The 14,404-nt window shown below is 47.8% G+C and overlaps 1 protein-coding gene across 1 annotated transcript in view; it reads right to left on the bottom strand.

The window, feature by feature from the left end:
* Positions 1–2,515: 2,515 nt before the first annotated feature.
* The window catches only part of GPR179 (G protein-coupled receptor 179), a 54,458-nt gene continuing 42,569 nt past the window's right edge, over positions 2,516–14,404 (bottom strand). Inside the window, exons 10-11 of the mRNA XM_019482574.2 lie at positions 13,119–13,265; positions 2,516–11,296 (exon numbers count right to left, since the gene is read on the bottom strand). Coding sequence (XP_019338119.1) covers positions 5,639–11,296; positions 13,119–13,265 — 5,805 coding nt within the window. The 3' untranslated portion in view covers positions 2,516–5,638. The remainder of the gene's footprint in view (positions 11,297–13,118; positions 13,266–14,404) is intronic.

The raw sequence follows: 14,404 nt of genomic DNA, 5'->3' as shown, positions 1-14,404 counted from the left end.
ATGCCATTAGCCTTCTTGGCAACAAGGACACACTGTTGGCTCACATTAATATTATTGTCCACTGTAACCCCCAGGTTCTTTTCTGCAGTTTGCTCCCAGGCTGTAGCGGTGAATGGGATTCTTCTGTCCTAAGTGCAGGACTTTTCACTTGTCCTTGAACCTCATGAGATTCCTTTTGGCCCAATCCTCCAATTTGTCTAGGTCACTCTGAATCCTAGCCCTATCTTCCAGTGTATCTACTCCCCGCAGCTTGGTGTCATCATCAAACTTGCTGAGTGTACACTCTATGCCATCTTCCAGGTCGTTGATGAAGTTACTGAACAAAATCAACCCCAGGACTGACCCCTGGGGCACTCCACTTGATACCGGCTGACAGCTAGACATTGAGCCATTGACTACCACCTGAAGCTCCAGCCAGTTTTCTATCCACCTTACAGTCTGTTCATCCAGCCCATACTCTTTGGCTTACTTGTGAGAATGTTGTGAGAGACTGTATCAAGAACCTTCAGCACTTGTCCCCAGCACTCTCCAAAAACATCTTGGATTGCCTGCACCCTGCTGTATTGCCCTCCCAGCAGATGTCAGGGTGATTGAAGTCTTCCATGAGAACCAGGGCCTGTGATTGGGAAACTTCTGCTAGCTATTTGAAAAAAGCCTCATCTACCTCATCTTCCTGGTCTGCTGGTCTGTAGCAGACCCCCACTACAACGTCACCCTTGTTGCTCTCTCTGACCCTAACCCAGAGACTTTTGACAGGCCTATCTCCAGTTTCACACTGAAGCTTTGAGCAATCATATGGCTTTTTTACATAAAGTGCAACTCCTCTTCGTCTTCTCCCCTGCCTGTCCTTTCTGAACAGTTTGTACCCATCCATGACAGTGTTCCAGTCATGTGAGTTCCCACCAAGTTTCTTATTCCAGTCACATTATAGGTCTGTAACTGTGCAAGGACTTCCAATTCTTCCTGCTTGTTTCCCAGTTTCCATGCATTCATGTACACTAAAGGCACCTAATGTAACTAGTCCATTGCCCCATTTTCTTAGGAAGAATGAGAACACCTCCCCTCTTGCTCCCTCTTGCTTGCTTTTCCTCCAGGTCATCCACTTCCCCATTTAACTCAGGGTTTTGGTAGAAGCCTCGATGGTGAGTGGTCCTGCCTGGACAAAAACCTCATGGGTGAAAGCAGAGGCAGTAGCAGTGGCTCTCGCATTGCAACATCCTCCAGCCATTTCCCTGGGTTTCTTAATCTACCTCTTTGGTCTTACTGCCCTTCTTCCAAGCACACCTTCCCTAGCAAACTTGTCTGGAAGCTGGCTTGCTTACTGGTCCTTGGCCCCAAATAGTTCTTATTTTCCTGCTTCCTCATACCAAACTGAAAGGCTCTCCCCTCAAGGGGTGGGGGGCAGCAAACTAACCTGCAAACTGCTTGCCCTGTTTTCTCTGTGATTTTTTTTTCAGGGGGGTGGACAGAAACAAAGTGTGATACTTGCTAGGGTTTTTTTTGGCTCTTAGCCCTCAGAATCCTCCTATTATTTAGCCAGAGTTTGAAACTTGAGCACTTTTCCAGTTTCAGCAAAGATGCTGACACCATCTTTCAGTTTTAACTCTTTAAAGGTGAACAGTGTCAGATCTTGCAGACATTACCTGCAATCTGTGACAAGCACGTGGCAAAGGAGAGTCTTTTGTAATCTATGCAAGAAAGACAAGAGGGCAAGGTGGAGAATGGAGAGAAAGGGGCCTGCCTTAAGTCAGACACAGCAGATCAGTAGCAGAAGTCTCCTGATACCCTGTCCAGTGCCCTGTTTGCTAGATGAGGAGTTAGCAACCTATAGATTTGTTCCAGCTGGCAAAGATCTAGCTCAGCCCGAGGAAGCGTAGCGGGGATAGGGTGGCAGAGACCTGTGCTAAGTTGCCTGTCCCTTCTGCAGCACTATCCTCAGCAGCTCTCCCTGTTGCTCTCTTGTGCCTGGGCTTCCCGGTTCCCTTGGCAGTGAGGGTATCTGTAGCTAGGGTAAGCACAGGGGGCTTGAGCTTTCCTGGGGATGGATTTGTGGGTGCAGCAGGGTCGCCAACCCCTATGCAAGACGACGCTCTCTAGTAATGGACATTTGTCAGTTGCACCAACTGCTGTTCATACAGAAGCTCAGCGTCCTTTAAGGAAAACCTGACATGGAATTTCTTCAATCAATGAGTGTCTATGAGCACTGGGAGCTAGATTTGATGGCCCAGGAGGCCCCTTCCCTTCCTAAGATCCTATATTAAATGTCTTTGTGGGATGGGAGGGGGGGAGAAGGAGGGACAAATGGCCTGAAATGAGTGTTGTGCATGGAAAAGCTTCCACTAGCTGTAGGAACAGCTTGGGAGTAAACTAGGATGGATGAGCTTTCCAACTGGTGCTCTTTTTGGACATATATAATGAGTAAGCAACCACATAAATCCTCCCTCTGTTTCCGGCATCCCAAACCATGACTTTAACTACTCTACCATAAATCACAGTCAGTTACTCTGCCCATGTCTATAGATAATATTCTTTATTCTCTGTATATACATTTTCTTACATAATTGGATAATCTCATTGTTTGACATTCAGTGCTGAGAGAAGTCACAGACTGCACACTACAGCAATGCCGCTTCCTAAGGACAGAGTGGAAGTAAAGGACAAATTTGACAAAGAGAAGTGGTAGAAAATCTCAGCGCCCAGCAACAGATCAGGGATGAGGCTGAGGCCTTCACTTCTGTTTTCTCTGATTTTTGCTGATCCCATCTGAATGGGACCAGAGGCAGGGATAACACACACAGGATGCTGCTGTCCTGGACAGCCCTTAAACTCAGAAGGAGAAAAGGACAAAGGAGCAGCTAGCTGTGTCAGTAGAGCCTGCATCTCTGTCCCAACCATTCCCCTACGGGCTCCCATGTATATATAGAGCTACCTGCAAATGCCACTAGAATCACTGGTGAGCAGATCATTGAACTGGGACCTGTAAAATCTAACACCAGCCCCTGCTCTTCCATATTTGTTTCCTGCTGGGTAAAGCTTTGCTTTGCATTTCCCTTCCTGCCCTGTTGCCCATAATCATCTCACATTCTATTTGCCACCACAGCTGAGAAGTACCGGGTCTCTGCCTGTGGAAGATCCAGAAGGGAGGAAGATTACTTTGCCTTCCTCTGTGTAGTTCCCCATGTAGTTTGGGGGGTAGGCAGCAAACTGTGGTCCTAGTGAAAGTGAGGCTCTGTCTTGAGAGAGGCACAGGGTGCGCAGATAAGCACTGTGCTGGCTTCCCATATGCATGTCTGCCAGGGCACCTTGGTTCCCACCCAACAGCATCTGTGATCTTCCATCCCTGGAGCTTTTCTGACTGCATATTGCAAATGCAGTTGCCCTATTCACTTGTGTGAACCCATTGCATACACAGCTTGAGGAGTCCTCTCATTGCTCCTTGCATGCTTGCTCCCAGAATACTGCTCTTCCTTCCCTCCCCTACTTCCACCCAGAGCCCTCCCTCAGGCTGCGGGATGAGGTGCTTTTGGGGCTGTGCTTCCTAATGGCAGGTCTTGCATCTCCTCCCCACAAGGGTTGGTGACAATGTGTAGATGCAAGTGTAGAACACAGGGCAGTCAAGGCATCCAGCACAAGAATATCATCTGGATGCTAGAAGTGAAAGCTTGCTATAGACAGTGAAAATACTGTTGATAAAATATTACACTGTTTATAAAATATTACACTTCCTGGATAGATTATAGTCTGACAGGAAGTTGAATTGGAACCCTAGGCATGTTAACACACACACACACCCACACCCAAACTGGTAGTGACAAAGTGCTTTGGAAAGTTAGTGGTTTGTTAGTTAAGACAACGGATCCCCTTATGGTTAAATTCCTGCGATAGTAACAACAGTGTCACGGAGCTAGTCGCACAGTCCTTAACAGAGATTTCTAAAAGCAAAGCAGTGGAATGACCTAGGGGTTAGTTTACTTCCTGGGATGATGGGCAGAGAATTCTGGCAACAGAAAAGAGAAGCAGCTTTGGGAATCACTGAATTGCAGCATTCAGGCATGGGGCCACCTTCATCAGACCGCAACAAAACAAAACTGGCAGGTTTGTTTTGGATCTGTGGAAGTCCCATGTGGGCAATTCAAAAATAACCACCTTTGAATCAGGGAAACAAACTGAGGTGGGATGGAGTAGGAACACAAGCAGCAGCTGTTCATCCCAAGCTCTAGAGCCTGACTTGCACTAAACTGGATACCTGAAATTGCCCTTCATTAAAATTAAGATGGTGGCAGCACTGGAGGAGAGGCAGGCTGGCTGTGGGGCATGTTGTAAAGCAGCTTTCCTCCTCTCCTCAATGCCATCTTTACATTCAGTTTCTCCCTGCATTTCATATGAACTGTTGTTTCACTTGACTCTGCTCAAAGAACAATATAGAGTTTGATGTTTGGAGCCTGATCCTGCCAATGATGACCCAGGATCCTCTATTTCCATTGGCTTCAAATCATTGCCCTACCAGAGAGCTGAGGTGGCTGTTTGGTAGATGATTCCCCTATTGCCCCATTCTCTCCCACCTTGTGCATTTTCTTCACATGTCATCTCGAGTCAGCTGCTAATGATAGTTCTTTACTGCAAGAACTGCCTCCTTTCATGGGTCTGTATACCACCTTGCACTGTGGATCACTGATCTTGATTGGTGCCATACTCCCCCTCCCCCTGAGCAACCATAAACAATAAGAGTCAATGGAAAGGTGCTCAGCACCTCACTGGAGATGAGCATTGCAGGATGGGCCTTATAGCTACGAGTGGAACAGGGAGTCAGCGAACTGAGGAGACAATAGAAGCATCAATGTAAATAGCTCAAGGGATCATTATGGGTCCCCAGAAGGTGAGGATGTGGCATTTTGGGTATAAGGTGTATCTCAATCTCTGGTTTCATTTCATTCCCTTTCCTGGTTAGACCCATTCATTGAATTTCAAGTCATTCTACACATTTCAGACCATAACTTCAATCAATGTAGCTGTAAAGTTAAACCGGTTGGAACTGTACACATAAGGATACGCAAGTCACTCTTTGTTGTACTGCAGACACGAGCCTCTTCCTTTGAATCTCTCTCTTGGATGTAAGACTATTCAACTTCTTGTTCAGCTTGCGGTCAAGACATTTTGTTTAGTGAATTACAGATTTTGCATCACACGTGTGGTTGGTGAAAGCAGGTGCGGCTGGTTTTGAGGATGGTCTCAATACTTTCAGATACCATGGGTTTGACAAGGACAACTTTACACTACCCTGCTGCTACATGTTGACAAACAGAAGATGAAATGTGCAGAGTATCACAGCTGGCTTGGTATTTTTTCTGTGAAGGCAGAAAGTCATGACTGTCCCTTGACAGCAAGTGGTCCATAGTGTGACTTCAGTCCCAAGCATGGTTCATATTCTCTGACTGAATTGACGAAGGGTAACCTCATATGGGACATTGTCACACGTGCAATCTACCTGTAGTTTGGAATTCAGGTGCAGTCCTAATCCACACTTAGTGCACAGGCAGCAGGCTGTTTTAAGAACTGAAGTAGTCACTGGCTGAAGGCATCTTGCTGTCTTTTATAAAAAACCACCAGCCATAGTCAGCTTCCCCCTGTGTGGAGCTGGCTACTTATAGTCCCATGGACAGATGTCTGTTTTGCTTTGGCTCAGGCCCTTGGCTTCCTCTCTCATTTTTTCTGCTGATTTGCTCTTAGACTGCATGGCATGGATGGGACCAATGTCTTTGGCTTCCCAGGGACACACCTTTAAGTTTTGGCTGGTTTCAGTGTGATCTGTGAGAGCCCCTTCCAGTACCCATGGACAGACATCTACCACTACTGTGCTGCCTTTGCTGAGATGTTTGGCCGTGACTGGAGCCCCTTGCCAAGGGAGCACCTCCACCATTGTGCTGCTGCCTCTGCTCAGGGCCCTCAGAGGCTGGGAGTCGGGCAGGATGCGATGAAGTGGCTGATGTGCAGCCTGGCCTTGTCTGCTTGTGGGTTTGGATAGTTGGACTGTTGATGTCTCAGGGCCAGTTGCGCTGGCTGCTTCTACAGCCTGCTTCTCCATCTGAACTGATGAGGCACCTGCTACATCCCATGGGCATACTTCCTCTTTAATGCTTTTTTTCCCAACAACTCCTAGCTCCACTGCTTCCCAAGGGCAAATATCTGACCTTTTGCTCTCAGCACTGTCAGATCTCTTCGATATGATTGCCCCAGGCACAGCTTTTATAGAGGAGTTGTCCATATCCAGGCTTTCCCAAAGGCAGATGGACTCCTGCAGAGTCTTCTCCTTCTCTAGGCTTTTATATGTGATATCTCCAGTTCTCTGCGAACCTGTTGAGTTGTTCTCTTTGGAAACCCTACCCATACCCTCTCTCAATTTTCCTTGATCTGAAGAAGCCCCAGTCACTTCCTGGGGACAAATTTTGCTTTTAATGCTGGACTTGGCCTCCTCAGTTTCCCAGGGACAAACCTCTGCCCTTTTGCTATCCACACTAACTGATTTCTTTGTAGAGCCTTTGGTTGAGTCTCTGTTTTTAGGGCAGGGTTGTACAAAGGATTCTTCCATGTCCAGGCTCTCCCAGGGGCAGATGACCTCCCGCTGACTGCTCCCCTTCTCCATGGTTTTAGAAGGACCTGTTACATTTGTAATGCTCTTGCCCCCATTGGAAGATCTCTCCTTGTCCGGTTTTGTGACTCCTTTCTCAGGAGGAACTTCACTCTCCTCCCAGGGGCATATTTCTGCTCTAACCTTGGAGTCTGCCTCCTCCACTTCCCAGGGACAAACCTCTGCCCTTTTGCTTTCAAGACTCTCTGATTTCCTTGACCCTGCTTTACTCAGAGCAGGGCTTTGTGCCCAGGAGTATGTAGACAATGCCTCCATATCTGTGCTTTCCCATGGGCAGATGGCCTCTTGCTGACTCATTAGCTGCAGTTTTTTAGATGTTGTTCCTCCAGTTTTCCTTGAATCTGGCTTTTTCAGTGCTTCTTTGTGGTCTTCTTTGGTGTCCTCACCTGTGTTCTTTCCAAGTTTCTCCTTACCTGTTAGAGACTCCCTCCCTTCCCAGGGGCAATTAGTTTTTCCAATGCTGGTATCAACCTCTTCTGTTTCCCAGGGACAAATCTCTGCTCTTTTGCTCTCAACACTCTCTGATTTCTTTGAAGCTGCTTTAGTCAGACCAGGACTTTGTCCCTTAAGTTTTGTAGACAATTTCTCCATGTCCAGGCTTTCCCAAGGGCAGATGGCCTCTTGCTCACTGTCCCCCTTCTCTGGCTTTTTCAATGTACTGCCCCCAATCTCCTTTGCCCTGGATGTCTTTGGGGAGATGTCTTTGCTGGTTTTGAAAGTTCCATCTTTATCCTTTTTTAATTTTGCTTTATGTGATGGAACTTCAGATGCTTCCCAGGGGCATATTTCTGCTTGAATGCTGGAGTCCAGCTCTACACTTTCCCAAGGGCAAACCTCAGCCCTTTTGCTCTCAAGGCTTTCTGATTTTTTGGAGGCATCTTTGGACAAGATAGAGTTTCTGGACCCTGGTTTCACTGAAAGTTCGTTCATGTCTATGCTCTCCCAGGGACAGATGGCCTCTCGTTGGTTGCTTAACTTCTCCAGTGCTGTAGAGGAACTTGCTAAGGCTGCTTGTGTTGTGATGCTCTTGTCTTCTTTGAAAGCTCCACCTGTGTCCTGCTTTCTCTCTCTTTCCTCTGATGGACTTTCAACCATCTCCCAGGGGCATATTTCTGCTCTAATACTTGTGTCAACCCCTTCCATTTCCCAGGGACAAATTTCTGCCTTCCTGCTCTCAGCACTCTCCGACTTCTTTGAAGGGATTTTAAACTGATGCGTTTTTTTTATGTTGGGATTGATGGTGGAGACCTCTGTGTCTAGGCTGCCCCAGGAGCTGGTTGAGTCTTGAGGGCTGGACCCTTTCTTCTTTTTCAAAGTTATGTCTTCACTTCCCCTAGATCCTTTCTTTTCCCCTTTTGAAGCTCTACCTATCTGCCGTTTTAACTTTTTTTTATCTGATGGGGTCTCACTCCCCTCCCAGGGGCATATTTCTGATCTAACCCTGGAGTCCACCTCCTCCATTTCCCAAGGACAAATCTCTGCCCTTTTGCTCTCAGTACTGTCCGATTTCCTTGACCCCACCTTATGCAGACCAGGGCTTTGTGCATCAGGCTTTGCAGACAATGCCTCCATGTCCAGGCTCTCCCAAGGGCAGATGACCTCCCGCTGGCTGCTCCCTTTCTCAATGGTTTTAGAGGGACCTCTTGCCTCTGGTGTGATGCTCTTCTCCTCTTTGAAAGGTCTCTCTTTGTCTGGTTTTGTAACTCCTTTCTCAGAAGGAGTCTCACTCTCCTCCCAAGGGCATATTTCTGCTCTAGCCTTGGAGTCTGCCTCCTCCACTTCCCAGGGACAAACCTCTGCCCTTTTGGTCTCAAGACTCTCTGATTTCCTTGACCCTACTTTACTCAGAGCAGGGCTTTGTGTCTGGGGGCTTGCAGACAATGCCTCCATGTCTGTGCTCTCCCATGGGCAGATAGCTTCTTGCTGGCTCATCAGCTGCAATTTTTTTTCTCTTGGACTCGGCCTTTTCAGTGTGTCTCTGTGGTCCCCTTTAGTATCCTCACCTGTGTTCTTTCCGAGTTTTCCCTTACCTGTTGGAGACTCCCTCTCTTCCCAGGGGCAATTCATTTTTCTAATGCTGATATTATCCTCCTCCATTTCCCAGGGACAAATCTCTGCTCTTTTGCTCTCAACACTCTCCGATTTCTTTGAAGCTGCGTTACTCAGACCAGGACTTTGCACTTTAAGTTTTGTACACAATTCCTCCATGTCCAGGCTCTCCCAGGGACAGACAACTTCTTGTTGGCTGCTCCCCTTTTCCAGTCTTGTAGAAGGACCTGCTGGTAGTGGGGTGCTTTTGCTTTCCTTTGAAACCTCACCTTTGTTCTGTCTTAACTTCCCTGGATCTGGTGGAGCCTCAGTCACTTCCCAGGAGCCTATTTCTGCCTGAATGCTGGTTTCAATTTCCTTAGTTTCCCAGGGACTAACCTCTATCTTCTTGCTCTCCAGCCTATCTGGTTTCTTTAAAGAGGCTTCAGATAGATCTTGGCTTCTAGTACCAGGTTTTAGTGAGGGTTTATCCATGTCCAGGCTCTCCTGGGGGCAGACAGATTCTTGGCTGCTCCCCTTCTCCATTGTTTTGCCTAGACCTGTTGCTGCTTTTTGCATCACGCTTCTGTCCTCTTTGGAAAGCTCTTGTTGTTTTTTTGATGGTATTCCAGCCCCCTCCCAGGGGCATATTTCTGATTTAACACTGGGTTTAGCCTCTGCAGCTGCCCGAGGCTGGGCTTCTGCCTTCTTGCTGCCCACATTTGGATTGATGTTGGACTGATCAGAGATTTTGTTCTTGGGCTTGCTTAGTTTTTCTGGGACTCCGTAAGAGTCTGTGGACTCCTGGGGACATGTGATTTCCCACTGGCTTCTCATCTTTTCCAGATTGCTGTCTGTGGTATCTCTTGTGTCTTTCAGACTCCTCCTTTCTGTTCTGGCACTCCCTTTACTAGATGCTGATTCATTCTGGGGACCCTCTGGTTTCTCTTTGCTTACCTCTAATGGGCATGTTTCAAACACTTTGCTGGAATTATTGTTTTGCTGGTTTGGGATCGTCTCCTGTTCTTCCCAGGGGCAGATGGTTGCTTGCCTAATGACCATTTTCTGCTGGCTTTCATCGGGCCCTTTGGCTCTGTCATTTTGCTTGGCTGTCTCTCTGATAGCTACTGCTGATGTTTCTACCACTTTGGAATTATCTCTCCTACTGCTTCGGTCTCTGTCTTTCTTTTTCTGGCTCCCCTCTCCCTCCTTCTTTCCCTTAATGCTGCTCTTTGCCTTGGGTCGGTTAAGTGCTTTAATGGCAAGCCCTAAGCTCTTGAAGGAGTTTTTCCGGCACAGAAGTTTCAGATTTTGGGGGGCTGCTGAAGAGGTACTTGGTTTCTTGGAGTCTCCTGGTTCAGTGGGCTCATCATGTTGATCCTGATTGCAAGCCTCTGCTTCCCAGGGAGATACTTCTGCGGCCACAGAGGGTAGAGTTGTCAGTTTGTTCTTCCCTGTAGTGGATGACATTTGTGCACGGCCTTCTCTCTGCTCACTTCTTCCCTTGTCTGCTATTTCAGCTTTCCTTGGAAGCTTCTCCACCTCCCAGGTGTTGAGGAGCTCCGGGGCCTCTTTTGCATCCTTACTGACAGCATCTGCAGGAGACTGCTTTTGCTCCTGGACGTTCCAGGGAGCCGCCTCGCTCTTCTCAAGGTTGTGAGACAAGCTTTGGTACCTGATGGGCGGCTCTGGCGGTGTCCTCTTGCTGGGAGGGTGCATCCTCCCAGACAAGTGAGAGCTGTCGACGCTGATGCTCTTTATTGGAGCGTATGTGACATGTTTCTGTGACTTGCTCTCTGATACGGGCTCTTCCACCTCCCAGGGGCAAACTTCGGCTTTATCGAAACTGTCTTGTAGGAGGGTGCTCAGAGTCCCTTCTGATACGTTCTTGCACTCTGGCTGCTTTGTGGTCTGGCTGGCAGCCTCCCCACCATCTGTATACCTCAAGCACTGTGTTTCAGGAGTGGAGGCTCCCTCTTCTATCTTCTTCTCTTCTCTAGTTTGTTGGTAGCTGTCTTCCAAATATGCCCGGCTAGGCAGCAGCAGGGCCTTATCTTTTGCACTAGTGATGACACTGAGAGATTTCTGCAGTGGGGATGGCTTTGGGTGAAGGGGTCTTTTGTCTGCTGACAGGTTGTGAGCACTGGCAGACTTGTAGACCAGGGGGGCTGAGTCAAGGGAGTCACTGTTGGATCTCTCTGAGGCTTTCTTGGCTAGATTTTTCCTCATTAAGGAGTCCAGCAGTGAGGGATCTTTGCAGGTGCTCTCTCTTCTGGGTGGGGAGCTGTCCTTGGGGTCCCGCACATGGTCATAAGTGCTGTGAGACTTCCTCAGAGAGAAGGGTTTGCGCTTTGAGGGATCATCTTTCATCTTCATGCTGGAGCTGCCAGAGTCTAGAAGTCTCCTTTTGTAGGAACCTGAATGACTCCTGCTGCCTCCCGTGAGGGACCCGTCCTTCTCCTCTTTGCGAGACATGGATTCGGGTAACTCGGTGATACGCCTCATGAAGGAACGACCCAAGCCCTTCTTGGAGCTCCTCTTTTTCTGAAGGTGAGGGTTGTTGGCAGTCATCTTCTTCGTCTTGTGGACCTCCAGTTGCGTGTAAAGCTTTTTCAGTTCCTCCTACAGGTTATGTGGATTTAGGGAAGACAGAGCAGAAAGGAGAAAAAAAGGCAACACACACACACACACACACATATATATATATATATTTTAGCTCCTCTTCAATCAAAGGGTAATAATACTGTGGGGTAGGGGTGTCTGTGAAGACTGGGACAAGCACTCCATCCCAAAGTGTAGGCCTCAACCGTCTTGAGCTGAGGAACCACCTCTGAAGGCAGTAGACGACCCAGCCCTTTAAATGGGATCTGGGCAGGGGAGGGCAACAAAGTGCTACATCTTTTACACAAATTCCATCAAATGTTGGTCAAAAATTTTATCAAGAGAAAATTTGCATTTTTCAATGGATGGATTTGCATGTTGTTGCTGTTGTTGCCAACAAGGCATGTTTTCATTTAAAAAAAAGTGCTTGGAAATGAAACCATTCCAGTTTTGGGGCAGAAAATGGGGAGCTGTCTGTCTGATGGCTGCCACAGAGTCTCTTGGGCGTTGTTGGGTTGCCTCATGTCTGTTCTCCCAAGATCCCCTGCAGGCACGCTACAGCCAGGATTCATCCTACCAAGACTATGGTAAGAGGTGGTCTGGGAAATGCGGTTTGACTAGGGAGCTGGGCCTATGGAGGAGACTGGGAATCTGCAGCAGCGTGGTGTCAGGGACAAATTTTGCTTCTGCTGTTTTTGACCAGAACGTTAGAATGTTGTTTTTCAACATGTCAATATTTTCCACAGATAATTGATTCATCTTCTGACTGTCTGTGGTTATAACAGCAGGGATTGCTTTTTTGGAACCTTCTTTACCAGCCCATGACTTGTCCAGCTGCTGACAGGGTGGGCTGACCCAAGGGAGGGCTTGGTATCTTACTCCAGAGAGTAATGCAACTTCCCAAAATGAGATAATACATTTGATTCAACTCAGGGCTGTGCCATGTTTGCTTCTCCCTTCTCTCCAGCAGGCGTTCCTAAGCCCTGATTTCCAATTGCTTGGCTGAGCTCAACATCACTTCAAGTGATCACATTAGATACCCAAATCCCATTGGAATTCAAGAGGATATTTGAAGTGCCTATGAATATCTCCCTGTCCTCCAAAAGGCATGTCAGCCTCTAGATTATTTTCCCCTGTGATTGGGATTTATATAGAGGGCATCTGCTGTAGCTCTGGATTTCCCACAGGAAAGGAGAAGCTCAGCTGAGGTAGAATATGGCTACCCATTGTAAAAGGCCCATCTGTTTATCCAGGATATGAACCTATTGTTAAAACAACTAATTAAGGAACAAAGGTGCTGGGTCCACATGGCTCCTGATAAAGCCAACCAGACTTAGACCCTGTAGATGTTTTCTGCGTCTGAGAATAGATTCCTTGTTACACACCCCACCAGCTGTAGAGAAAACCTTTTGCTTTTGAACAGATGCAGTGTTGTCTCCCTGAGCAACTGGAGGTCCACAAGACAAAGGCAGACATTCCCAAGAGGTCTCCAGACCTGCCCTGCAGCTGTTAGGCATGGAGACAGGCCAATGGGATGCCAAGATTAAACCTCAAGGGAAGTTTGAACTCACCCGGTCCTTGCCCCTGGCTGTTAACTCTGGAGATTAATTAGCCTTACTAATTGCTTCATGACCAACCATTCTGGGACTGCTGATAGAGAGAGACTGAGCAGGGTCCCCTCCCCTTCTGCTCTTCCACCCCACCACCATCTCACCCGAAGGGCCTGTATAACCCTCTCCACCCCTTTGGTTTTGCTTCAGGAGAAAGACTGCAAAAGGCAACTCTTACTCTGCACAGTTCTGTATAGCTATCGTCAAAAGAAGGTCCTGAGTGTGCCACCCACCCGAATGTCATCGGGGTCAAGGCTGTGCTCGCTCCACGCCGATGTGATGCTGCTGTTCAGGTAGGAGCCCGAGCGCCTCATGTCCAGCTCGTCCTCGTAGACTTCCGCTGCGATCTCCTCCCTCAGGGGTGATCCTGCATGCAAGAACTGAGGGCAGAGGTTGGTTATGGAAGCTTGGAGCCCTTGGTAAGCTGGTAGATGGTATTTTCAGAGGGGTCTGAAGGATGGAGGCACACAGATGCCATTATGAGGGGCGGGGGGCTGGCACCCTTTGGAAGCTCCCATGTCACCTCATAGACTTGCCTCTTTAACCGCACAGAGCAGGTGTCCACAAATCAACCCACCACTGACGACCCTTAAGACTTTTCATGGACTCCTACTCCTTACATCCTCAGCCTCAACCTTTTAATTGAAAACACTTTAAGAGTGTGCAGGGCTAGTATGAACTACAGACCGCTTAGCAGGGCCACTGGTCCCTTCCGACCCTTCCGACCCCCCTTTGGAAACCAGTGATTCCTTTGTTGCAAAGATATTGAAAAGGCCAGACCCTGTTCCACTTACGAGGTACTTAAGTCTAATCCTAGCCTGCCTTCCTTAAGTCTCTCAGAAAACCATGAATGCACCAGTTTTGTAACATGCTGCCATTTTAGCTTGAAGAATAAGTCTTCAGAACCTAGTCATGTTTTGCCATAACTTTTCAGGGACTACTGCACCTGGCAGCACAGTTTGGGGAGGAGGTGAGCAGCCAGCAGTAGCAAAAGAGCAGGTTAGGGACTATTTAGAAAAGCTGGATATGTATAAGTCCATGGGGCCAGATGGGATACACCTGAGGCTGCTGAGGGAGTTGGCTGAGGTGATTGCAGAGCCACTGGCCATCATCTTTTAAAACTCATGGTGATCAGAAGAGGTCCTGGACAATTGGAAATGGGCAAATATCGTGCCCATGTTTAAGAAAGGGAAGGAGGATCCAGGGAACTACAGATCAATCAGCCTCACCTCAGTCCCTGGAAAAATCATGGAGCAGATCCTCAAGGAATCCATTTCTAAGCACTTGGAGGAGAAGAAGGTGATTAGGAACAGTCAGGATGGATTCACCAAGTCATGCCTGAACAATCTGATTGCCTTCTGTGATGAGATGACTGGCTTTTTGGATGTGGAGAGACCAGTGGATGTGATATACCTTGAATTTAGTAAGGCTTTTGATACCGTCTCCCACATGTTCTTGCAAGCAATCTAAGGAAGTAAAGTTTGGATGAATGGATTGTAAGGTGGATAGAATACTGGCT

Source organism: Alligator mississippiensis, chromosome 4, assembly GCF_030867095.1.
Source record: "Alligator mississippiensis isolate rAllMis1 chromosome 4, rAllMis1, whole genome shotgun sequence".
Lineage (NCBI taxonomy): Eukaryota > Metazoa > Chordata > Crocodylia > Alligatoridae > Alligator > Alligator mississippiensis.
The sequence above is the reverse complement of the archived record's forward strand: the minus strand, read 5'-3'. Positions and strand labels throughout refer to the sequence as shown.